This window comes from Hypomesus nipponensis, chromosome 26 (assembly GCF_054491055.1).
Source record: "Hypomesus nipponensis isolate SF chromosome 26, ASM5449105v1, whole genome shotgun sequence".
NCBI classification, from domain to species: domain Eukaryota; kingdom Metazoa; phylum Chordata; class Actinopteri; order Osmeriformes; family Osmeridae; genus Hypomesus; species Hypomesus nipponensis.
The window spans coordinates 6,757-33,795 of record NC_140386.1 but is presented as its reverse complement, the minus strand read 5'-3'; the positions used below and the strand labels follow the sequence as shown (position 1 = coordinate 33,795).

General features: G+C 44.2%; 1 protein-coding gene and 2 long non-coding RNA genes across 3 annotated transcripts in view; all 3 read left to right on the top strand.

Annotated features, from left to right (window-relative positions):
• LOC146220899 (uncharacterized) overlaps window positions 1–9,880 on the top strand; it is a 45,206-nt gene extending 35,326 nt beyond the window's left edge. Inside the window, exon 3 of the long non-coding RNA XR_014750817.1 lies at window positions 9,737–9,880. This is a non-coding gene — a long non-coding RNA (uncharacterized LOC146220899). The remainder of the gene's footprint in view (window positions 1–9,736) is intronic.
• Window positions 9,881–9,940: 60 nt separating this feature from the next.
• On the top strand, window positions 9,941–15,035 carry LOC146220898 (uncharacterized). The gene is made up of 2 exons (XR_014750816.1): window positions 9,941–10,193; window positions 14,381–15,035. It is a non-coding gene; the product is annotated as an uncharacterized LOC146220898 (long non-coding RNA).
• LOC146220897 (uncharacterized) lies at window positions 10,193–15,035 on the top strand. Its single transcript, XM_084693205.1, has one exon. It carries the CDS (start codon window positions 10,208–10,210, stop codon window positions 10,952–10,954), a length of 747 nt encoding a protein of 248 aa, XP_084549331.1. The 5' UTR covers window positions 10,193–10,207; the 3' UTR covers window positions 10,955–15,035.
• Window positions 15,036–27,039: the final 12,004 nt, after the last annotated feature.

Below are 27,039 nucleotides of genomic sequence, written 5' to 3'. Positions count from 1 at the left end.
AAGCTCGCTAGCCTCCGGTTTGGAAATCTAACTCGCTCTGGTGTGAGCGTCGGTAGTATTTCGAATCGCACATCTAAAGGTTACTCGTTGTTTTGGGGATTCATGCAATGTTATTACACTAACAATTCTAAACTGCTTGTGCACTGTACTATCAAGGTATTGCTACATGTAGCCGTTTTAGGGGTTTTTACTTTACTCATTGGAGCTACTAGTACCATCTGGTCTTTGGCGACTGGTCTGGTCGATGTTGGAGTGCTTGGCGTGTTCTGCTGCGGGTGTTTCTCTCCCTCTCACAGGCTGTGCCTTCTAATTATGACTTCGAGTGGGTGGACCTCCGCACGATATGCACTGGTCTGGTGCATTGGGGCATCGCTCGTCAACGATGGTGTCTACTGCGAGTCCGCTAATGTCGTATGCCGGTAGGTATTCGCTGGGGGGTGGTATGCTTATGCACTTGCCTGGTTGTAGTCATGTTTGCGGTCGGTGCTGCGCTGCATCATCCCAGGTCGGCCTGCCCGCGTCGGTGACCAGCGGGTGGGCCATGAATGTTGTGCATTCTTCAACCCTTTGCGTTAGTCGTCTTTAACCCCGCGCTGACATCCTGAACGTTGGTAAACAACGTGATCTACCTCGATGGATGCGTCCGGTTAAACTGTTGTATTTGCTGCAACTATGTTCTTGCTTCTACAGTTACACTCTTGCACTTTGGGGTTCATGTTGTTCTATTGCAATTTGTTAGCATGCTATCTGGGTCTTTAGTTTGGCATATTTTGCTTTCGGAATGTATGCTCAGCGTCACTGTGTGCTAACGTGCAATGTGCTCTCGGGGCCCGACGTGTCGCAGGCGGTAGCGGATGTTTAGTCTTTGGCTTCGGCGTCGTAGCGGGCGCGCAATTGGCATTTTGTCCGAGTCCTGTGCGGGTCGGCTTGACGGCTGCTGGTTACATTTGTGCTGCACCTGCCGGACTGTAGGTCGATTCCGTCCTCGCACCGGCTTGGTGAGTTTCATCATTGCTCGGGTCCTATTTTAGCATGCTGTCTTTGTTTCCGTCGTGGACATGGCTAATCGGTCTGGCGGGCACGGTCTCGTCACAGATGTGGGTTGCATACCGTTTTGCGTCCGGGCCGTGCTCGCGGGCGTTGGGACGTGTAGTCGTTCTTTATTAGCGAGGTGCAACTCTAGCCTGGCTCGTACGTTGTGTTGGGGATCGACGCAACGAAGGGGTGATGGGTCATGGCTCGTTGAACTCGTGGCGGGCGATTGCAAGTCATAGATTGTACTGCGCATTTCAATACCTATACCATATGGTATCGGGTAGAATAGGTAATATGTGTGTACTTGCTATAGATACTGCATTGTGAGTGCACATTCTTAGTCTAGCTATCAGAGGTAGCCTAGCCTACAGGATGCATATATGCTAGGTGGCTTTGCTTGGTCTTGCTCTAAGAATCGGGGCCCAGGCCGGCCTCGTGGTGTTTGCATCAACAGACGTCTCGTGATTATAAGGCACAGTGAATATAATCAAACAGGGTAGATCCTCTATGGCATTTGATATCAGGTAGTTGGACGTCTTACAAGCTGGACGTGCATCACGGGCATAGATTGCAAAATGCATATATTCCCGGGTGAGTACAACCTGGCTGACGTCACATGTCGGTCAACCACCTTGCAATCTTGCACCGAGACATGACCATAGCACACGCATGTACACAGTAGGACTAATCACAGTAATAGTGTGAAGCTGGTGTGGTACTCTCGTTACATGGCAGATTAAATCCGCTTTCTCTCCCTTCTTTTACATGGTGCACTAATTCCGCTGCATGCAATGAGCGGGCCCCTGTTCGTCACCGATGCCGGGGAAGCATGTCGACATAACGGGTCACCGGGAGGCTTGGAAGTCTGTGGCGGCGCTCTGGACCCCAAACAACATTGGCGTCTCGGCTTCACCACTCAAGCATTGGGTTGTTGGTCATCTGCAGCGGTCGTCGTGGAGCGTCGGGTGACTCAGTCACCATCACAGTAGGATGTCGAGGCTGTGCCTCAGTTGGGAATCGGAGTACCACCTCGGTTGGGATGTCAAAGCAGTGCTTCAGTTGGGAGAGGCAGTGCCTCAGTTGGGAATCGGAATAACACCTCGGTTAGGATGTCGAAGCAGTGCTTCGGTTGGGAGAGGCAGTGCCTCAGTTGGGAATCGGAGTAACACCTCGGTTAGGATGTCGAAGCAGTGCTTCAGTTGGGAATCGGAGTAACACCTCGATTGGGATGTCGAAGCAGTGCTTCAGTTGGGAGAGGCAGTGCCTCAGTGGGGAATCGAGGGCCTCAGTTGGTAAAGTAGAGGCACTTCCTCAGTTGGTAGAAGCAGGGCCTCAGTCGGTAAAGTAGAGGCAGTGCCTCAGTTGGTAAAGGCGCGCCTCGGTCGGTAGAGGCGCACCACCGTTGGTAGAGGCGCTTCTCAGTTGGTAGAGGCAATGCCTCAGTTGGTAGAGGGAGTGCCTCGGTAGGGAATGGCGCGCCTCGGTCGGTAGAGGCGTGCCAACGTTGGTAGAGGCAATGCCTCAGTTGGTAGAGGGAGTGCCTCGGTAGGGAATGGCGCGCCTCGGTCGGTAGAGGCGTGCCAACGTTGGTAGAGGCGCTTCCTCAGTTGGTAGAGGCAGTGCCTCAGTTGGTAGGCGCGCCTCACTCATTCACTAGTTAAGGCTTAGGGGCACTGTCTGCTCTGAGCTACACATTATTAGGTCAAATATGTACAACATAATGCTCGTTCACAGGTTATGCTAAGGGGCACTGTCTGCTCCGAGCTACACATGTATAGGATAATCATGGCTAGATAAAGCTTAGGAGCACTGTCTGCTCTGAGCTACGCATTTGCTGGCTAACATGGATAGATAAAGCTTAGGGGCACTGTCTGCTCTGAGCCACACTTACTCCAGGTAGTATAGCAACACTCACTCACTCGCGTCACACACACACACACACACACACAGCTCGGGACGCGTCTGCAGAGCACACCTGTGATGGTAAGTTGGCAAGCGTTCTCTCATCAGACACTTTTGCTCCTATGAGCTCCACATGCACGGAGCAGTCTCATACATCGTCTCGTCTGGCATGTGGTTGTGTTGGGGAATGCGTCGCTGCTCTCTGCCCAGATGTCGAGACGGTGTCTCAGTTGGGTGCGGCAGGGAGCCGCTGCGAGCACAACCATACGCCAAATCAAATATTACAATAATGTATTGTAACGTGTAATAAAGTATCAAGTAACATAACATTACTGAGTCCTCCTGCCTGAAACAAGCGAAGCAGGTTCATGCTGAGGTACGCGAGACCTAGCGCGTCAGCAAATCGTCATCACGTGTCAAGGTACACCCTCCTAATAGGGCGGGGTATATAGCAGGGATCCCAGGTCCTGCATTGCTAGTGCGACACAGACACTCTCGGTCTCCTGCGGCCTCCACCTCCCCGGCCTCCTCCCTTTTGTCTGGTTTTTCTTTTTCTTCTTCCTCAGGGGGAATGCGTCGCTGCTCTCTGCCCGGATGTCGAGACGGTGTGTCAGGAGACGGTGTCTCAGTTGGGTGCGGCAGGGAGCCGCTGCGAGCACAACCATACGCCAAATCAAATATTACAATAATGAATTGTAACGTGTAATAAAGTATCAAGTAACATAACATTACTGAGTCCTCCTGCCTGAACCTACGGATTTATGGTATACCCGAGAAAGAGGAGGGTGAGAACATGTGTGGCTTCCTAGAGAAACTACTGAGAGGAACATTGGATATTTCGGAGGACATGGAGGTCCGGATCGAGCGAGCTCACCGAGTTCAGGCAGCTAAACCAGGGGACGCACGGTCAAAGCCCCGGTCTATTGTTGCTAGCTACAGAGTAAAAGAAGAGGTGATCCGCCGAGCATGGCAGAAGAAATCTGTTTACTACAACAACACTCGCTTCTTCATAGACCATGACTATCCACCCGCGGTGCTTAAACATCGCTTTGAATACTTTGAGGCGAAGAAGATACTGAAGGAGCGGAAAATCAAGTTCCAAACCTCCAACCCAGCAAAACTTCGAGTCTACTATAACGATGGCATCCAGCTGTACCAGAGCGCGGCGCAGGCAACGGAGGACATGGCTTCGCGGGGACTACCGGTCACCGTCATCACGACACCACCCGACCAAGATGATCGGGAGCTTCAACTCATCTCGGCATGGCAGGTGGCCGGGGACCCGAAGGTGACAGCAGGCACAGCCGCAGAGACGCAACGAGAAGGGAGAACCAGACAGCGGTCCATCAGAAAAAAACTGCAGGAATTCAAACGAAACACACACTCCACCAAGTAAATATTAGCCTGATTTATGTGGTTCAAGCCTAGCAACCTGATTTAATTGAAAAATATAGTTTTTTGTGGACCTATTAAGAGCTAACCTGGAACTATAAGACTGTTATAAGCAATGTGTATTTCCTAGCTTGAACTCCGAGGGCTGAGATAGTTCTGATTTGTTTTGAGTTACAAATACTGAGGACTCCTACTAGAAAGTAGTCGGGACACAAAGATGCAGTGTGCATGTCAATGGACGATATGCAACCATCTTTTAGGGCTCCTCTCTCTGGAAAGAGAGGATTTTCCCTTTATGAGTGCCTTAACACCAGGGTTAGACCGAGGGTTAGCTCGATTAGACCGAGCCTCACCAAAGGAAGCAACGTACGCTAAAACAGGTAGAATGGTTCTAATAAGATTGAAGTTGATCTTACTTTTGTATATAGTTTTGTTCTTAAGGTTCATAAATGTTTTTGGGATGCATAATGTTCTTAAAAAAAATAACAACACCACCAAGAGGGAGAAGGCAGGATGGGATCAACGTAGCACAAAAAGCCTATGACAGATAACCAGAAAATTAAGATTATTTCATATAACATAAATGGACTCCTTAGCCCAATAAAAAGAAGTCAGATTCTGAATAAATTGAAAAAAGAAAAAGCACATATTGCATTATTACAGGAAACTCATGTTAACTCAGTTGAGCATGAAAAACTGGAAAGGATGGGATTTTCAAAAGTATTTTACTCATCATACAAATCAGGCCATAGAAGAGGAGTAGCCACTTTGATATCCAATAGAGTCCCGTTTGAGATAACCTCAGAGATAAAAGATAAAGAAGGAAGATATGTGTTGGTCTCAGGGAAGATAGAAGATACTGAATTAACAATACTAAATGTTTATATTCCTCCAGGCAGTCACATCTCTGTTTATAGGAAAATATTTGATTTAATGTCAGAAGCAAGAGGCATCCTTATATGCGGGGGTGATTGGAACATACATATCAATCCGGGGTTAGACTCCTCGAGGATGAATACTCAAACCTCAACTCACAAAAAAATTAAAATTCTTATGTCAGAACTGGGGGTGATAGATCTCTGGAGAGAAATACACCTGACAGGGCGTGATTATTCTCATCCTCATGACGTGTATACAAGAATTGATTATATTTTTATTTACAAGTGGAACAGTGTGAACATGGAAATATTGATTTGTCAGACCACACCCCAGTTATGGTAACAATTCAAACAAACAGCCAAGTAGGAAATACTTTATGGAGATTGAACTCAAGTATCCTTAATAATATGCCATTTAAAACACAAATAAAGAAAGAAATAGAACAATTCTTAAAAGAAAATAATAATGGAGAAGTTGCCTCAGAAATTGTATGGGACACTTTAAAAGCTGTTCTAAGGGGGAAAATTATTTCTTATTGTGCAAGGAAAAAGAAAGAAAGACAACTGAGATTAGTAAAATTAAACGAAGAACTGGGAGAGCTTGAGACAAAACATAAAAAGGACCTAAACGCAAATGTGGCAGTAAATTTAAAGGACATCAGGAGGGAGATAAATACCTTATATACTCAAGAGATACAAAAAAATATGATTTATACAAAACAAAAATACTATGAAGCTGGTACAAAATTTGCACAATTTTTGGCGAGAAAATTACAAAAACAAAAAGCAGACAGTACCAAAGACCTTGGTATTCAAAAGAGAAGAAATACAAACAGCCTTCCAAAAATATTATAATCAATTATATACCCAACCACAATTGGACGGGGAGACGCTCACTAAGTATATTAAGCCATATTCAGGAACAAAATGTACAGGCCTTATTGGTTAGTCTAGACGCGGAAAAGGCCTTCGACTCAGTAAGCTGGGAGTTTTTGTACAGGGTCCTTGAAAAATTTAGCTTCCATAAAAGTGTTATCAAAGGTATCAGCTCTCTTTATAATAACCCATCCGCTCAAATTAAAATAAACGGACATCTATCAAAATCCATTAAGTTAGAAAGAGGTACTAGGCAGGGCTGTGGATTGTCACCACTTCTTTTTGCATTATATATTGAGCCGCTGGCTCAGTGGATCAGGCAAACAAACAGTATGAAATGAATTAGCATAAATAATGATGAACACAAGGTGGCGTTATACGTGGACGATATTTTTATGTTTTTAAGTGAACCCTCTGAATCTCTACCTGAATTATTCGATTTGTTAGAAACATTTGGCAAATATGCGGGATATAAATTAAACATCCAAAAAACTCAAATTTTAAGATTAAACTATACTCCACCAAGAGCTTTACAAGACAGATTTCATCTGAAGTGGAACCAAACGGCAATAAAATATCTTGGGGTATTATTACCAAAAGAAATTACAACTATTAAAAAAAATAATTATGACCCACTCCTGAATAAGATCAAATCTGACATATTAAGATGGAATTCTAACCCTTTTATGAGTTTGACTCAAAGAATAGAATCCATCAAGATGAATATTCTTCCTAGAATTTTGTTTTTGTTTTAGGCTCTCCCCGTGGAAATTTCCAAAATGCAATTCCACGACTGGGATAAAATTCTTTAGAGGTTTATTTGGCAAGGGAAAAAAACCGAGAGTGCGATTCAAGACATTGCAACTCCCGAAAAAAGAAGGTGGAATGGGAGTTCCTCATTTGAGAGATTATTATTACTCAACCCAAATTAGGCCCTTATTGAATTTATGCAATCAGGACTATAATGCAAGATGGAAGGACATTGAAAAGAGTTTAATTAAAGATTCCCCTATTCAGGCAGTCTTGGGAAATAAAGAGTCAGGCCGAATAATGGATACAACCAATGGCTTAAGTTTCAACTTAAAGTTTGGAATACAATCAAGACAGAATATAAATTAATGGATAAATTATGGATAATTAGGTGGAGTGCGTATGACTCTGACTTTAAACCCAATCAATTAGATCTTAGATTTAAAACATGGATAGACAAAGGGATTACAACCTTCTACTCACTTACAAAAAAAGGGCAATTGAAAGATTTCCAAACTCTAAGAAAAGACTTCTCCTTAGAGCAACAAGATTTTGAAGAAATTTTAGGTATTTACAGTTGCGTAACTATTGTGATAAATGTAGAAAAAAAAATCCAATAGATCTGGAAGACCCGGTGCTGAAAGAAATTTTAAGGGCCTATTCAGGTGAATCTAACAAAGGTACAGTTTCTAGATTATATAAAGGTTTCTTGACAAAAAAAACATACTCTACAGAATACATAAAAAATAAATGGGAAAGAGAGGGAAACTTTGAGATGACAATAGAGGAATGCCATAACTACTGTGGTTCACAATGGAAATGTACTAGTTCATACACGTGGAGGGAGTTTGCATGGAAGTGCTTAGTAAGATTTTTTATTACTCAAACTAAAAGCCCATTACTCTGGAGGAGACTCTAAATGCTGGAGAGGCTGTGGAAATCGGGATGCAAACCATTGGCATATATTTTGGGAATGCCCAGGGTTAAAACATTTTTGGTCAGAGGTACATAAAACAATGGAAAAAAAAATCCACACGAAAATTCCTAATAACTTCGAAACATTTATCCTAGGTAAAGCTGACTTTCTTATGAGAAATATTGATAAATATTTTTTTCAAATAATGATAACAGTAGCTAAGAAAAACATTACTAGACATTGGTTGCATCCCGATCCTCCCACATTAGAAGAGTGGGCAGACACAATTAAGGACATTTATCTGATGGAAAAAATAACCTTCTCACTTAATTTACAAATGGACAAGTTCACTAAGATATGGGAAAATTGGACTTTGTTAATGAAAAAGACGCAGACAAATTATATAGATCCGATGGATTAAGGGAAGAAAAATCTCCCAAACCGAACCCCTACATGCGATGGATTGTTGCCCTTTTTATTTGTTTTTGTTTGTATTCTTATTTATGTCTTATTTCTAGTCTAGAAAAAACATGCTACGTCTTTCTATTTTTCTTATTTATTTGATGTAAAAAATACACCCACTTTAAAAGGTGCTAGGTTATCCCCCTTCAAAAGGTGTCTTTCTTTCTTTATTTTTTATTTTTCTCTCTCTTTGATATATTGATATATTATTGTTGTCAATGCATCCCTGTTACATTGTTCTAGAAAAGAAAAAAAAAAGAAAAAAAAAGGGGAGTATTAAGGTTTTGCTGGTTACGATCATTGATTGTTTCACTTGTACTGTTTTTTATTTTCTGTAATCAACAATAAGACATAACCTGTAAACAATGTTTTGATGTATGCAATACTCTTTAAATAAAAATTAAATTAAAAAAAAGAACAAATCGATGCAACATATGCGAGAAATGACTAGTTATAACTAGCTAGTTCTAGTAAACATCAACATGAGGAGAGTAATGCTGGCAATAACATGAAACCATATACTTACATTGGCAGTAACGCACACAGCAACACAACATTAACTTTATGCTAGCATGATATTTTGAAAGCACGACCACTCGTGTTAGCAGCTGGTATAAAGAGGAAATGGAAAGTTTGTGCGCGTGCGCAACACCTCAGCCCTAACAGTGACGTGCGCTCACAGTCCAGAATGGAGTTTTCCACAGCCGCCCCCGGATTCGTGGAGCGAATGCGCAGTAATAGGAAAGTCCATGCTGGGCTAGGGAGCGCTGGTCTCACCGTTGTCCGGCACCCTAGGCAGCTCGATCAACTTGCCGACAGGACGAGTATAGAGGTTGCCTTTAATATCCACCTCCGCTGCGCGTACCTTGCCATCGTCGCTGGGGATGATCCTAGTGATGCTGTGAGTCCACCACCATAATGACGGTATCCACAGCAAGATCAGGCGTGGCATTCCTCCACTTCTGTCGTGGTTGGAGACCGGGGAGGTACTTGCGTGTGCTCTGATCCCAGAAGTGGTCAACAAGCACCTGGCTTTGTCTCCACCGGCGGCGTCCTAGCAGGTCACTGGCGCCATATACTGCCTGGGGCAGTGAGGCGTCCTGCCGCCCCATGAGCAAAAGATTTGGGGTAATGGGATCAGGATCCACTGGGTCCGGTGATGCGTAACCCAACGGCTTGGAATTGAGGATTCTGTGGAAGAAATTTAGATTTCCTGTGTGCTTACATTATTCACTAATCAAGAGAACTAGTCATTGGATACTAGTTAGTATGTTCTCATGTAAGCTTGCTATTAATAAGACTAGATTGTGTCTATGTGTCAGGGTTAATAGATGTTTGGGATCAGGAGAAAGTACTGGCTAAATGGTCCTTGTCATGACTACAAGGAGAGCTCCAACTATGAACTCTGTAGTTTGAGTGGTCATGTGTTGGGAGCTGTGAATCTCTTTCTCTGAGACTGTTGTAACGTCATTACTGCCTGACTGTCACTATCTATGTTTACATTCTTGTGCCCTATAAAATCCAGAACCCAACTGAACTTAGTCACTCCGTTTATGAAGAGTCGGACAAAACACTTTCTTCATCAATTGGCGTTGTCGAGCAGCAGGATTGCAGGACCAGATCCAGGAGAGACCCACGGCGGCACCAGTATAAAGCAGAACCCGTGGTGCACAAAACAAAATGGTAAGGGGATCCTTTTCCAAAACCCCATTCATGGACTGTTTTCCTGTCTGACGACATACCGCGCTGCACCTGAGCTGCTCCAAACTTTTCCCAAACTTTTTCTTGTTAACCGCTATATATTATATATTAATTCGTTTATTCATTTATTTTGTCTTTACCGATTTAATCCATACATCTACTGTCTAGTTATAGGTTTACTCGGCGCGGCTTTCTTCCTTGGAGCTCGACGCTACTGTTCCCGTTGAACTAACCAACTCAACGCTCTTGACGGATTATCTTGGTTGGCATAAACTATTCACGTAAGTTAACTATAATGTCTCACGACCCCTCACTTTGTCCTACATGTGCCATTTTGTTCGATAAGTTGACTCTGTTAGAGAGTCGCGTTCAGTCGCTTGAGGAAGAACGTATGCTAGTAACTTTAGATGCGACTGGCGCAACATCACAGACAGGGAGTCCTAGCGTGAGGGAGAACTCAAGTTTAGCCCCACCGGTTTCACCTTTGCAGCATGGTGGGAGTGGGACTCCTCAGACGTTAGTCATCGGTGACTCCATCACTCGTAACATTAGATTAGAGCAACCAGCGACAGTTTACTGTGTACCGGGGGCCAGAGCTACCGACATAGAAGCTAATCTTAGGGTGCTGGCTAGCACTAGGGCTAAGGCAAAGGCCCAAGCTAAGGCACATGGCGCACGCACTGATGATAGGTATGAGAATATTGTCATTCATGTCGGCACCAATGATGTAAGGCTGAGGCAGTCAGAGGTCACGAAGGTTAATATAGCTCGGGCATGTGACCTTGCTCAAAAGATGAGTCGGCATCGAGTAATAGTCTCTGGCCCACTACCTGTTAGGGGGACTGACGAGATCTACAGCAGGCTTGTCTCTCTCAACCGCTGGTTGGCTCGCTTTTGCTCAGAACAGGGTTTAGGATTTGTAGATAATTGGTCTTGTTTCTGGGCCAAACCTGGCTTGTTGAAAAGTGACGGGCTCCATCCTAGCTGGAGAGGTGCTTTTCTTTTGTCTAGGAATATTGAAGCTATTTTAGAGCAGGCCTGACACTCACTAGAACAAGCCGGGCCACAGTCTCTTAGAGAGTCTGATAGATATGTTGATAGGCATGTTGTGAGCTGTTGGGGGCCCGATAGCTCAGCTTGTAGTGTAGCCAGCGTGGATGCTGATGTTGTTTCTCCCATTGAGACGGTGTCTGTCCCCCGCCATTTTTCCAAATTCCGGCCCTCAATTATTAGGAATTATACCAATTTGATATGTATTCAGCCTTGCTCCCCCGTTGCTCTTCCTACTAAGTTCTCTGATAGCAGTGCCACCTTTTCAGAAGGATTACCTACGTCTAAAGCTGCCAAAAACCCATACTGGAATGTTGGGCTCCTAAACATCAGATCTCTATCCCCAAAGGCAGTTTTGATTAATGATCTGATGTCTGAATGCAACCTGGACCTGATTGGACTCACTGAAACCTGGTTAAAACCTGAAGAATATTCCTCCCTGAATGAAGCATCGCCTCCGGATTTTGCGTACTCGCACATCCCTCGTGTCTCAAAGAAAGGTGGCGGTGTTGCTATGATATATAAAGCTAGCTTCAACCTTAGCCTAAAATCCGTAAATACCTTTAAATCATTTGAGATAATTTGCATGAAACCACCAACTACTCTAAAAAGGACTAATTCTTCTACTATTGCCCCCCCTCCCTCATTTAGTTTAGTTACTCTATACCGGCCCCCCGGCCCGTATTCCCTCTTCCTAGAGGAATTTGCAGATTTTAGTGCTGATCTTGTGACATATACTGATAATTTCTTAATTATGGGTGATTTTAACATCCATGTGGATGACCCAAAAGATCCTCTAAGTAAGGCCTTTACTGCTCTATTGGATTCCACAGGTCTCACTCAGGTGGTTTCTAAACCTACCCATCTTCACTCGCATACATTGGATTTAGTTCTCACACGGGGAATCAAGATTAGTGACATCATTGTCCACCCCCACAATCCTATATTATCAGACCACTGCCTGGTTACCTTTAAAATGGATCTCTGCCAGAGCCTTGGAGGCACCCAGAATATTTCTACTAGCCGCTGCATAACCCCAAACACAGCTATGGAACTGGCTAATATTCTACCTGCTGCACTAGAAGCACTGGACGTCCCAAATAAATCATTAAATGCTAAAACAAGGGATCTGAATTTGGTTCTTCAGTTGTCCCTAGATTCTGTTGCCCCACTCAAACCAAGGAAAAGAAAAGACAAGAAAATGGCTCCATGGTATTCAGAGGAAAGCCGCACTCTCAAGAGGTCCACTCGAAAATTAGAGCATAAGTGGCGTACCACTAAATTGGAGGTTTTCCGCCTGGCCTGGAAGGACAGCCAAATTGAGTACAAGCAAGTCCTCATCAGGTCCAGATCAGAATATTTCTCGAAATTGATTAGTAAGAACAAACACAACACAAAGTTCCTATTTGATACTGTTGCAAAACTCACTAAGAAAAGTACACTCTGCGTTAGTTCAGATCTCTCTCCCAATGATTTCTTAGATTTCTTTGACCAAAAAATCTATGCAATAAGGGACAAACTACAGACTAGGCCTGGAGGAGTGGCCATCAACACAGAATTTGACTCTATACCCAGCATGCTGCATGTTGAGGCTCTTACCCACTTTAACCCTATTTCTATGGAAGCGTTCATCGAGCTGGTAGATTCCTCGAAACCCATCAGCTGCCTTCTTGATCCCCTCCCTGCCAAACTTTGTAGGGAACTTCTCCCTATTATTGGACCTTCCATGCTTAGTATTATTAATGAATCTATTGTAACTGGACAAATCCCTGACAATTTCAAACAAGCTATTATTAAGCCCCTTCTTAAAAAACCAAACCTGGATCCAGGTTGTGTTAGCAACTATAGACCAATTTCAAATTTGCCATTTCTCTCCAAAATTTTAGAAAAAGCTGTGGCACAACAGCTGACTGAGCACCTCTCCTCAAATCAGCTTTATGAACCTCTCCAGTCTGGATTTCGTCTTCACCACAGCACTGAAACTGCATTAGCTAAGGTAGTCAATGATCTATTATTAGCCTCTGACGCGGGCTCTATCTCTGTTCTGGTTCTTCTAGACCTTAGTGCAGCATTTGACACTGTGGATCATGAGATTCTCCTGGAGCGTATGGAGAACTATGTTGGGATCTCTGGTACTTCACTTCAGTGGTTTAGATCGTATCTATCTGATAGATCACAATATGTCCACTATGATGGTTGCTCATCCAGGAGCACTACTGTAAAATACGGAGTACCACAGGGTTCAGTTCTAGGCCCTCTGTTATTTTCACTCTATATGTTGCCTTTAGGAAACATAATTAGAAGCTCTGGGGTAAATTTTCACTGTTATGCAGATGATACTCAGCTATACATGTCCATAAAGCCTGGAGAATTTCCACATGCTATGGAAAAATGTGTTTCCGGGTTGAGAACTTGGATGACAGCAAATTTCCTTCTTCTTAATTCGGATAAAACCGAGGTTCAAATTTTCGGCCCTAAAAAATACAGAAATAATGTATCCAATCTGACCTTAAACTTAGATGGTGTCAAAGTATCTCAAAGCCAGTTGGTAAAAAATTTAGGAGTCACATTGGACCCAGACCTTTCGTTTGAGTACCATATTAAACAAATCACCAGAACTGCATTTTTCCATCTACGTAATATTGCCAAAATACGAAAATTCCTCTCAAAGGATGATGCTGAAAAACTAATACATGCTTTTGTTACGTCCCGATTGGACTACTGCAATGTGTTGTTCTCTGGCCTCCCAATTACCTACTTGAAAAATTTACAGCGGGTACAAAATGCTGCTGCTAGACTATTGACAAAAACAAGAAAGTTTGATCATATAACATCTACTCTTATCTCTTTACACTGGCTCCCTATCCAAGCCAGAGCTGATTTCAAAGTTTTACTACTAACTTACAAATCTCTACATGGATTGGCACCACTGTACCTCTCCGGTCTCCTTGCACCCTATTGCCCCGCAAGGACTCTAAGATCTCAAGATGCCGGCTATCTGGTAATACCCAAAATTAAGAAAAAAACTGCTGGAGGTAGGGCGTTCTCATATAGAGCACCTCTTCTCTGGAACAAATTACCTGTCTCAATTAGGGAGGCTGATACTGTTTCGACATTTAAAACTAGATTAAAAACGTTCCTGTTTAGTCAATCCTATGATTGTTAAATGTGTGTACTTTATATGTAAACCTGGGGTGTGCGTTTGCCTATGTGTGTATCACATGTAACTTTTAAATTGTAATTTTAGCTTATGTTCACACTGCCCATTTAAATGTTACAAATAAAGTAAACCTGTTATTGTATATTGTTACTGTAATAGTTCCGTTGCTGTATATTTTAATTGTTATAGTTTACTAGTTGGAGACAACGGGGGGCTGGTTGTTTTCATCCTTATTCGTATAAATATAACCTATTTTAGAGTTGTTTCCCCTGGAACAGATTTCATGTTCCAACCAAGGGGGGCTGTCGCTGTCTTGGTGTGTGGGGCTGCATCACATACCCTCTTAGCTTTGTTAAATTGCTGCACTAGTCCACACTTGACCGGTGGGGATCTCATTCTATTACGACTGAAACTGTTAGCTGCTCCTGGCATTAATAATCTTATCTAATCCCTGTTCTCCTCTCTGTCCCCCCCACACATCCCTTGTGGTGTGGGGGGTCTGAGCTGTCAGGACCTGCCTGGTCGTCGGTCTACCAACGCTGGACCAGGTCGTCAACCGGAAACCAGCCTCCATGACGGCCAACAGCGAGTTTCCAGGTCCCATCCAACGTCTATAAAGCCGAACAATGGATTTTTGGTGTTTCAAAACCCATTGACACTGTATGACTATGTTTAGCTTGTGTTCTGCTCCTCTCTCTTGCCAACCGTCTCTGGAGGAGGGGATCCCTCTCTGAATTGCTCCTCCCAAGGTTTCTTCCATTTTTTCTCCCGTTGGGAGTTTTTCTGGGAGTTTTTCCTTGTCTTCCTTGAGGGTTTAGGTTGGTTGAGGGGCAGTTCTATGGGCGTATGTGAAGCCCTCTGTGACATGCTTGCGTGTAAAAAGGGCTATACAAATAAATTTGATTTGATTTGATTTATGCTTTATGCTTGGTGCGCCTGCTGTCCCTCTGCGATGCTGGTAACGTAAACAATTTAAGAACCTTTTATTGTGACGTTCAGTTGGGAGCCTGGTCTTAGCAGACTAGAGTCTGCTAGGCCTCAACAGGAGGAAGATAATATTAGGTTTAGTTTAGGTAGAGTTTTGGTTTAGTAAATTTGGGTCATTAAATTGACTTGCTATTTTTACTTTGTCTAGGTCAGAGTTGGCAAACTCTGATAGCGTACAAGAACCCTGGTCGCGTGAAGTATTGAAAAAGTATGTAATATAATCTGTATTCTTGATCTGAGGTAAAGGATCTGTTAACAGAGAATACGGACCGTATTCTTGATCTGAGGTAAAGGATCTGTTAACAGAGAATGCGGACCGTATTCTTGATCTGAGGTAAAGGATCTGTTAACAGAGAATACGGACCATACTCTTGATCTGAGGTAAAGGATCTGTTAACAGAGTATGGTTTTACAGTGATGAAGAAAGTGTTTTGTCCGTCTCTTCATAAACGGAGTGACTAAGTTCAGTTGAGTTCTGGATTTTAATAAGTATTTATCAATCTGCAGATTGGGAGAGAAAACCAGACCTCTGACAATAAATGACAACACAACACCAGGCTTAGGTCTCAATCAAGTCTCTCTCCGCTCTGAAGGACAGAGGACCATCTTTTATAGGGCACAAGAATGTAAACATAGATAGTGACAGTCAGGCAGAAATGACGTTACAACAGTCTCAGAGAAAAAGATTCACAGCTCCCAACACATAGTTGGAGCTCTCCTTGTTGTCATGACAAGGACCATTTAGCCAGTAATTTCTCCTGATCTCAAACATCTATTAACCCTGACACATAGACACAATCTACTCTTATTAATAGCAAGCTTACATGAGAACATACTAACTAGTATCCAATGACTAGTTCTCTTAATTAGTGAATAATGTAAGCACACAAGAAATCTAAATTGCTTCCACAACAGATACAGACCAGGGGTGAACCAAACAAGGAAAGGTATTGTTTTTTTTAATGCATGTTTACAGCTGAAAATTTTAGTTGAACAGAGATATTATGTTTGTTTGAATTGTATTAAGTTGAACTGGATTGTATAACGTTTTGTGTTGGGCTTTTCTCTTTTGAACAGAGATCTTATTGGGACTTTTATTTTTGCTTATATTGTAACTGTATTAAGTTTTGTTTTGGGCTATTCTTAAGACCAAGCACAGTAGGTGGGCGGTCATAATGTATTAGGGTCAAAGGCTTTATGCGAGAGACCAACTTTAAGGGTAAAGTGGTTTTATACAAGTTAGGGATACTTTGACAATGTAAAGGGACAGTTAGGCTTTTAACTGACAAGCTTGGCATTTAATGATCAGCGAGGGACACAATCAAATACTAAGGGAAAGACAGACTGGCAGTTTAGGAATTAACTCTCTTAAGCACAAATTGTGTTTTTTTGTTACTTATGAGGTAAAGGAGTTGTGGAGATTATTGTATGCGCGTTCCCAAAGAGTTGGGTCTTTGTAGGCGCGTCCCATGATGGAGCGCCCGGAGGGCGAGGATAGTTTGGCTTGAAAAGGGCCTTATTTGTAGTTCACAACCACATGATGTTGTAGTTCTTTTATCCTTTAATATTTTGACCGTTTTACAGTGCTACCAGATTGTGCGACTGTTCTACAGTGCTATGTGATTTTGTGCCGGTATTCTAAAGTGCTGTGTGATTCTTGTTGCAGTAAATCATAAAAGTTGGTTACATAGCCTACAGTTATGAGATTTGTTACAGATACTTTGTATTCAGATACATTGTAATTCAGTATGGGTAATCTAGCTTCCAGTATGGGAGCGATAGAGACGTTGTTAGTCCAGCCCGAAATATGTGTGATTTACATGGAATTCAAGCAGTTTCAAGTATTGAGAGATGGTATGCGTGGATTAATCATGACCCGAGACATTGTTTTCCGCTGGAGGAAACGTTTGATGAAAAGACATTGGAGTTTAAAAGGCCATTCTGAAAGACAAAGAAGAAAAGTCATTATTAAAAGCTGATTAGACTGAACAAAGTCATAGAGTGAGGGAACTCAAGACGTTGCTTGAACATGTTAGCATGAAGTTGCTTGAGCAGACGAACAGGGCCAAAACTAATTGTGAGAAGTTGTGTAATAATTGTGAAACAGGCTGAAGGTAGCTTAATTCTCAAGTGAAACAAGAGAGTCTGCCTAAGATTTGTAGCCTATTTACCGACAATGAAGATGATGTTGTTGCTATAGCTGTGGCTATACAGAGGAGAGCCAGAGACAGGGAAAATGCATTATTAGGGAAGCAGCGGGTCAGGTACAGCCAAAACAGTACTTACAAGAGAAGGTCGAGGTTCATATCACAACAAATATGATTGGTGAGGTTATTCAGGAAGGCCTGTAACTATCAATTGAACCCCCAGGTATCAATGAACCCTATGATTGCATATCCAGGCCCTGATGTATGACAGCTTCTGTACCTTTATCGCCCATGGTCAGTGACTGACCTGAGGGAGCTAGGAAAGGGATTTCCTGACATGAGAGGACTCAGCAACATTTTCTAAGAGATTTGCAAATAGCTATCAATGCTAACATACCTACTTTTATTGATTTGAATCAAGAGTTATAGGGTGAACTCCAGCCTGGTATGTTGAGAAAACATAAAGCATACATTTCTGTTGGTGTTTAATGGTAGTAATACTGGAGGAGTGTTGCTTGACTGGAGCAAAGTGTATGATCGCAAACAGAGAAAATATGAGGATCCTAAAGATTATCTGGAAAGACTTACTAGAATGTGTTTTGAAAAAAAAACTTTCGGATATTACAGCAGCTGCATCCCCATGCCGCTTTGTCATGTGTTCATATGTGGATTGCTTCCTCAACTCCAGATAGGAGGTAAGAAACAGGTTCTAAATTGAAAGAACAAACCTGTGGATATGATTATGGATTATGCCAAACATAATTGTACATTGATGCAGGAGAATGCAGGAAAGAAAGTTGAGAAATTAATAACATTGCAAATGAATGTCTTACGTTTAAAGAAAAAAGGAGAGCCAGGGGCAGACAGCAAGGGGAGTAAGAGATAGACAGGGACATGTGCATACTCTGTAAACAGATACGAGACAGGGAAAGTGATTGTCCAGGCACAGTATAGTACAGTCAGTATCCTTCAGTCACATACTCTATACTACTGTACTCAACCCCTTCCGTTTTCTTCAGAACGAAGAGCTTGCTGTGGCCTGCTCAAGGACACTCAGACAGTAAACAACCACAATCATAATAATAATGCCCTGAGCAGCTATAGCTCCCTCTGCTGGGGGAGTGGGGAGCTCCATCCCTCCCTCAAAGCGGGGCATTCCCGCACACCTGGGACTGATCAGACCCTAATGACCAAAAGGGTTCGGTTAAAGAGGGAGAGCCACAGTTAAGCGGTTTGGGGTGAGAAGAAGGAGGCCTGCAGAAGGAAGAGCCGGTATAAGTTTTCTGGCATTGTATGCAAGAGTTGAAGTTTTTTTGTTAATTCTGAGGATCAGTAATAAACCCCTTGTTTTCGTTCAACCCTGGTGTCCTCGCACTATTTTGAGCCGTCCCGCTGAGGGCTGTGTAGCCTCTCGTGGCATCACAGTGGATAGATGGATCTTTGAATTATGATGTATTTCTTTCAACTATGGGGTGTCAAATAAATCTGTTGGAAAGGAATTTGTTGTGCAAATTGAACCGAAATGATATGCACTACAGATTTATCTTGTCTATTCCTTAGGATAAAGAACACTTGGCCTAGCAATTCCATACACATTCCCCAGCAGTGGAATGCAGAGATTTTAGCGACCGCAGATGTGGCCTTGCTAGAAGCTGGGCCTGAGCTCCTGTGGTCCACACAAGCTAATCATATTGTTATAATTGTTTGTAGTACGACTCTTGAGAACCGGACCTCAGTATGTTAGTAATAGAAAAGTAGGGAAAGGTATTGTCCCTGTTATTGATGCTTTGTTGAAACAAGGAGTCATAGGTAGACTCGAGAGGGGACTCTGATGAAGAGGCCAGGCCAAGTTTGGGGTCTCTGGGGCCTTCCTAGTCAGAGTTATGGGCCCGACAAAAGGGCAGGGCGAATTTGGTCCAAAAGATCTCCAAATCCAATCCAAAACACGCCCGTAGAGGGGACTCTGATGAACAGGCCAGGCCAAGTTTGGGGCCTCTGGGGGCTTCCTAAGCAGAGTTATGGGCCCAACAAAAGGGCAGGGCGAATATGGTCAAAAAAATCTCAAAATCCAGTCCAAAACACGCCTGTAGAGGGAACTCTGATGAACAGACCAGGCCAAGTTTGGGGCCTCTGGGGCCTTCCTAGGCAGAGTTATGGGCCCGACAAAAGAGCAGGGTGAATTTGGTCCAAAAAATCTCCAAGTCCAGTCCAAATCATGCCCCTAGAGGGGACTCTGAGGAATAGGCCAGGCCAAGTTTGGGGCCTTCCTAAGTCCTAATATCTCTTTCTCTAACCCTCAGGTGCCTGGTTTTGTTCCTACACTGCCATGTCCCCTGGACTATTTTATTTCACAAGGGCCCCTCCCCATTTCTGGAGGGGGTGGCCCTGACACCCTCAGGTGCCTGGGTCCTCCCTACACTGCCACATTCCTTGAACTGACAGGTTGGGTGACCGGTTTTATTTAACAGGGGCCCCTCCCCATTTCTGGGGAGCTGCCCTGACACTTTGGTGTCAGTTGACCAATCGCTGCGTCTATAGACAAGCAGATCGATTGAATCTTCACTAATCCTCAGGCAGATACCCCTCTTCGGGGCTACCATTCCTGCCTTTGGTTTCTCAATCATTTTGAGTTCCCATGATCCTTTGGAGCTGACTGTTTGATGGACTTCGAACATTTTCCAGAATTTTCCAGTTTGATTAAGCTCACATTTACATTTAGTCATTTAGCAGATGCTCTTATTCAGAGGCTCAATTGGGTTTTGATACTCGCCGCCGCTTGCCGCTCTCACCGTTGAAAGGTTTGCTACCTCAGTTGATGGGGTCTCCCTGAAACATGTCAAAGCCTCATCCGGATCCCTCGGCAGACTCCTCAAGTAGGGGTTCCAGACCGGGGTTTCCATGGCTTTGGTGAGTATACTTTTCCGAGGTATAGTTATCGTCGGTAGAAGATTGGTGGGTCCAGTGGTTTAGCACAATGGGACATATTCCCAGGATTCACCCGCCGACAATCCTAGGCCCTAGCCGCTGGTAGAAGCTTGTAGGGAGTTCCAAGGCTCGATAAGAGCCTTACCTCCCTTCCACCAGCACTCTACTTTGCCCTTGCTGGGCAAGCTGTGACAGGGGCAGCTTGTCTGGGTGGGCAGGAGACTTTGATCCACTCTGGGCAGGCTGTGATCACAAGCAGTCTGTCTGAGCAAGTGGTTCTTCAGGCCCTCTCCGGGCAGGCTGCGGTAACCTTGCGGTGTTAACAAGCAGTCTGTTTGGGTGGGCGGTAAGTATGCGGCCCTCCTGGGTCCCATTTGGGACAGCACGCAGGATGTGGTGGTCCAGGGCTCAGGACCTTGATCGTAGCCCAGTCTTCTACGGGGGGTAGCCCCACTCATGCACCACTGCACCTTTGACTGATCCTGATCATCACCCTTTAGCCTGAGGGGTGTGATCAAACCCATACCCCCAGGATACGCTTTTGCCTCCCTGGTTCCTGGCGCTTGTCGGCTTCCTCATGAGAAATTTCTTCTCTTGGACATTCTCTTGCACATTTTGTGCCTCTTACTGGGTATCCATTCTACCCCAACATTTTCCGTGTGGCGAGAGCAGTGGGCAGGATCCAAGGTAAGAATTGCACAATTTAGCTTATTAGCTCAACACTGATTGTCAAACAAACTTTTATTTTATTTTTTATTCCACATTACCTTAGACCAGTGGTTCTCAACCCTGGTCCCCTTATCCTGCATGTTTTACATGTTTCCCTGCTCCAACACACCTGATTCAAATGAATGGTCTTTAACAGGCTTCTGCATAACGACCCATTCATTTGAATCAGGTGTGTTGGAGCAGGGAAACATCTAAAACATGCTGGACAGGGGATCCCTGAGGTTCAGGGTTGAGAACCACTGCCTTAGACTCTCCAATTCATCCTAAAAATAGGCCTCTCCCTCCCCTCATAATGCACAATCAACATTTCTAAAAAAGATATAAAAAAAATAAAGTTCAATTTGACACCCCCCCCCCCCCCGACGCATGCACACACATCTAGTGGCCCTCATCTCCTATTACACCAACACCCCACCCATATCTAGCTTCCATTTATCACACCTTATTCCCCACTTATCCCTACCCTCTAGTTGAACTCACCAACTCCTTTTCGATTCCCCTCCATTCCCAGTAACCCCAGCTTTGACCCCACCCTTATCTCCTCGGTCACCAATCTCTCAGCCCTGTAAAGATATTATTCCTCCTGATGTCTCACCATTTTCTTATTCAATACCCTCATTCTTGAATCGCACCAATCTCCTCTCACATAATTACACTGATCTTCAACATTGTCTTACCCTCATATCAAACACCTGCAGCACCAACCAATCTTATGCCACAACTGTTCTCAATCACCTAGTTACCTACAAGTATGGACAGGATTCCTACCTTACCTGACCTGGTTTCTCTTGTTACGTCAACCCTGGCAGTTCATTACCAACCCTGGCAGTTCACTCCCAATTTGAGCCTCTGGGTTAGGGTCAGCCCCAACACCAAAATGTAACCTTGTTGGAGCTTCGGAACTGTACTACACCCTGTTGTGACCAGAACCCTACCCGACCCTCTGAGTCTAACCCTAACCATTTGGGAACTAACCCTAACCCTAAAACTGGATGCACAGCATCCTCCTCCACTCCATTTTAACAAGCTCTCATTGATTGTCTCTGCCCACCCTCCCCGTGCCTGAAATTCTAAAGGTACTTTATTTTAAAAGGCTTTCCCCTCCTGCCACTGGTCACCCTCACCCATGGCCTTTCATTTGTTGAACCCTTAGGGTTAGGGTTAGGGTTAGGGTTAGGGTTAGGGTTAGGGTTAGGGTTAGGGTTAGGGTTAGGGTTAGGGTTAGGGTTAGGGTTAGGTTTGGGTTGGGGTAGGGTTAAAAGAAAAACTGGATGGTCTTAAAGAGCACGGGCCTATTATTACTGTGTTATTAAGCTGATTGAAATTGAATTGAGAGGAGCAGGAATGCAGATGGATGTATTGTAAAATTGTGTTTGTTTTTTTACAGGTGCTGTGTAGCCATGGACGAGTGGATGGTGTTTTATGGATTTGAGGATCAAGGTAAGTGTTGTTGAAATTACTTTTTAAGGTGTAAGTCTATGTGTGTGCATGTAAGTATGTGTGCGTGTATTTTACAGGTGCTGTGTGGCGATGAATAAGTGGATGGTGCTAAAGATGGAGATCAAGGTAAGTGTTATTGCCATGTTTTTAGTGTGTGGGTCTATGTGTCTGTGTGGAGCTGTGTGTGACTAAGTAAAAAATGAACTGTGTGTGTGTGTTTATATTTGAGCCTCTATATGAGGGTGTAGATGTATGTGTTGTGTATGGACCTGATGTGTGTGTGTGTGTGTATGGGTGTTATGTAGTCAGTACCAGAAGAAAGTATACGTCAACAGAATTGCCATGAAAATATATGTATACACTTTATTTAATAAATGAAGCTGGTCCTGTGTGAAAATAAGAATGTTATGTTTTCTCATTCAGTCCCAGAGGTGTAATTGTGTTCAACTGTGTGATCCATTTTCTTTCGGCATGCTTCCGCTGTCCACTGGACCACCCGGACCCCGACTCCACACCAGATATGATGAGGGTTAGGGTTAGGGTTAGGGTTAGGGTTAGGGTTAGGGTTAGGGTTAGGGTTAGGGTTTGGGTTTGGGTTTGGGTTTGGGTTAGGGTTAGGGTTAGGGTTAGGGTTAGGGTTAGGGTTAGGGTTAGGGTTAGGGTTAGGGTTAGGGTTAGGGTTAGGTAAGGGAGAGCCCACGAGCATGGCACTCATTTGCATGGCACTCGTTTACATACCGCTAGCCCATTGGTCGAGGCACTTTGACACCGCCCAGAAAATGTCAAGACAGTGCACGGACGTTACAGGGTTTTGAAACTTTGCGCCACCCTGTGGACAAAAAAAGCCACTGCGACAGTCAAAGTCGAGCACTAGGTCAACGGTTGTGGCCTCGGGCGTCTGGTGAAGCCCTCGTGCTTGCTACGAGTCTGAGAGGCGCGCGCGGGCGATCTCCCTGCATTCAGCAGGCCTCCAGCTTTCCGTGGGCATGCGTTGTGTGGGCGTTTGTCCCCCGATTGGCCCCCCCTCGGACAGGCCAAGGCGCTAGGCGTGGCGTGATGTTTTTGCACTGGTCACTGTTCATCTCACCGTGATAATACCCGAGGGGCACACCTGTACGGCCACTCTTTGTCAGACTCCCAAAGCCCCTCTGAAGTGGAATATACATGGCGGTCTTTCATGGGAGCTTGAGGACGGGGCTTGGGGCTTGGGGCTTGGGGCTTGGGGCTTGGGGCTTGGGGCTTGGGGCTTGGGGCTTGGGGCTTGGGGTAAGGGATAGCCCACGAGCATGGCACTCCTTTGAATGGCACTCGTTTACACATCGCGAGCCCATTGGCCCACAATAGAATAAAGGCTCGATTGTATAAACACTATCCCTCATCATTAGTGCATGTAGGCCTATGTAGGGTTTAGAGCAATGCAGATATTTTACTGAACAGCAGACAGACAGACAGACAGACAGACAGACAGACAGACAGACAGACAGACAGACAGACAGACAGACACACACACACACACACACACACACACACACAGACACACACAGACACAGACACACACAGACACACACAGACACACACACACACAGAGAGATGCTCAAAACAGTAACCCTTTGATATGTTAGGTGAGAAACAAGTGGATTCCCCTTTCCCGCGCTGCGCACCAGCATAAACGTATACAAAGTTACCGATAAATGGGTACTGTCTAGACAGTGTTTGTGTGTGTGTGCGCGTGTGCATGTGCGGGAAACTGAGAGACGGGAGATATGTGTGCAGGTTCTCGAGGGAAGGCAGATTGCAGCCAATCACCTTCTCTGCAGTGCGGATGACACGCTGCAGCCTGCTCTTGTCCTTGGCAGTGGCAGCAGCAGCAGCAGCAGCAGCGTACCAGGTCAACAAAAATAAGAAGGCAAGTGAAAAAGGCAGGTAACAGCTGTTTTCTTGCGAATCTTGCACTGCGCCACCTTAACTGGGTTGTGCTCCTTTGCACTGACGACTGTCATATACAGTGCCAACTGTTTGCATTCAGCACCGTACTTCTAACTGTAATATGCAATCAATTTCCACTGCACTTTGACACTTTTTTTTTTTTTTAAGGATAGCTTCTGTCCATACTTTATTGCACAACACCTGCACTTACTTCTGGCCAGACCTAAACTACATTTGGTTGCCTTGTACCTGTACTTGTGTAATGACAATAAAGTTGAATCTAATCTCATCTTTGGTTCTCCAGGGTGGAATGCAGGAGAAAATCAACGGGAACCACATTGAAAAAAAGGACCAGGAGCCCTCGTCATGGTTGTTACCTGTTGGGATGTCCTGAAACTATGAACGCCAACGCAGGTAAGTAATACACAAGGTAAGTGATGTACAAGAAGTAACATACACATAGGAAAAGGTTCACACACACACACATATATATATATATATATATATATATATATTTATTCAAACACTAACAGTGTCTGCAGGTAGGTAGGTAGGTAGGTGGGTGCCAAATATTTGGAGATCAAGGTAAGTGGTGTTGCAACGTTTTTTAGTGTGTAGGTGAGTGCCATTTTTGGACATCGTTACCATTGTTTGAGCTGCTAAATCAATGCTAAACACACACACACACACACACACACAGACACACACAGACACACACAGACACACACAGACACACACACAGACACACACAGACACACACAGACACACAGAGACACACACACACACACACACACACACACACACAGAGAGAGATGCTCAAAACAGTAACCCTTTGATATGTTAGGTGAGAAACAAGTGGATTCCCCTTTCCCGCGCTGCGCACCAGCATAAACGTATACAAAGTTACCGATAAATGGGTACTGTCTAGACAGTGTTTGTGTGTGTGTGCGCGTGTGCATGTGCGGGAAACTGAGAGACGGGAGATATGTGTGCAGGTTCTCGAGGGAAGGCAGATTGCAGCCAATCACCTTCTCTGCAGTGCGGATGACACGCTGCAGCCTGCTCTTGTCCTTGGCAGTGGCAGCAGCGTACCAGGTCAACAAAAATAGGAAGGCAAGTGAAAAAGGCAGGAATGCAAATGGATGCGTTGTGAAATTGTGTGTTTGCTTTTCTTTTGCAGGTGCTCTGTGGCGATGGACGAGTGTGTAAATCACGTGTCTGCAGGGAAAGGTAGGTGCCACATATTTGGAGATCAAGGTAAGTGTTGTTGCAACGTTTTTTAGTGTGTAGGTGAGTGAGGGGGTGCTCCTGGAAGTGTGTGACCAGTGTTGTTTGTAGCTGTGCCAGGCGGTTTGTTGTTCTGGTGTTGTTTCAGCCTGGTGTCTATCGATGCCCCGGTTTCTCCAACGTAGTGTTTGTGGCAGAGGGTGCAGGTGATGACGTAAACCACATTGGAGGTTTGTGAAGTGAGACTGCCCGGAACCGGAGCTGATGTGTGACTGTGGGGGTTTGTGATGAATTTTCCGTTCTTGTAGGGACTCCACTACCTGCCATCGAGCACATCCAGAGGAAACGCTGTCTGCATCGAGCTCGCAGCATCCTCCAGGACTCCCCTCGCCCAGCCGACACACGTCTGCCTTCACTTTGTCACTTGCACTACTGGAATGTCAATTTGCAACCACTGTCTGTTTATTGCAGTCACAGCTGTTTACAGTAACAGCTGTTTACTTGCGAATCTTGCACTGCGCCACCTTAACTGGATTGTGCTCCTTTGCACTGACGACTGTCATATGCAGTGCCAACTGTTTGCATTCAGCACCGTACTTTTAACTGTAATATGCAATCAATTTCCACTGCACTTTGACACTTTTTTTTTTTTTTTAAGGATAGCTTCTGTCCATACTTTATTGCACAACACCTGCACTTACTTCTGGCCAGACCTAAACTACATTTGGTTGCCTTGTACCTGTACTTGTGTAATGACAATAAAGTTGAATCTAATCACATCTTTGGTTCTCTAGGTTGGAATGCAGAAGAAAATCAACGGGAACCACATTTTAAAAAAGGACCAGGAGCCCTCGTCATCGTTGTTACCTGTTGGGATGTCCTGAAACTATGAACGCCAACGCAGGTAAGTAATACACAAGGTAAGTGATGTACAAGAAGTAACATACACATAGGAGAAGGTTCACACACACACACACATATATATATATATATATATATATTTATTCAAACACTAACAGTGTCTGCAGGTAGGTAGGTAGGTGGGTGCCAAATATTTGGAGATCAAGGTAAGTGTTGTTGCAACGTTTTTTAGTGTGTAGGTGAGTGCCATTTTTGGACATCTTTACCATTGTTTGAGCTGCTAAATCAATGCTAAACACACACACACACACACACACACACACAGACACACACAGACACACACAGACACACACACACAGAGAGAGATGCTCAAAACAGTAACCCTTTGATATGTTAGGTGAGAAACAAGTGTATTCCCCTTTCCCGCGCTGCGCACCAGCATAAACGTATACAAAGTTACAGATAAATGGGTACTGTGTAGACGGTGATTGTGTGTTTTTTTTGCAGGTGCATCATGAGCGTGCATGTAGGCCTACATAGGGTTTGGGGCAATGCAGATATTGTTGCAAGGCGTTGTCATAACTGTTGTAAAAGGATTTTGCATTCCCCTGTAAACTAATGGCTTGTGTTCTGTTCCAATCCTTTAACCTAGCGTCCTCAGGTCTAACCCCGACA

Coding starts and splice junctions, on each gene's coding strand:
- LOC146220897 (XM_084693205.1), top strand. CDS start 10,208: ATGTCTCACGACCCCTCACTTTGTCCTACATGTGCCATTTTGTTCGAT.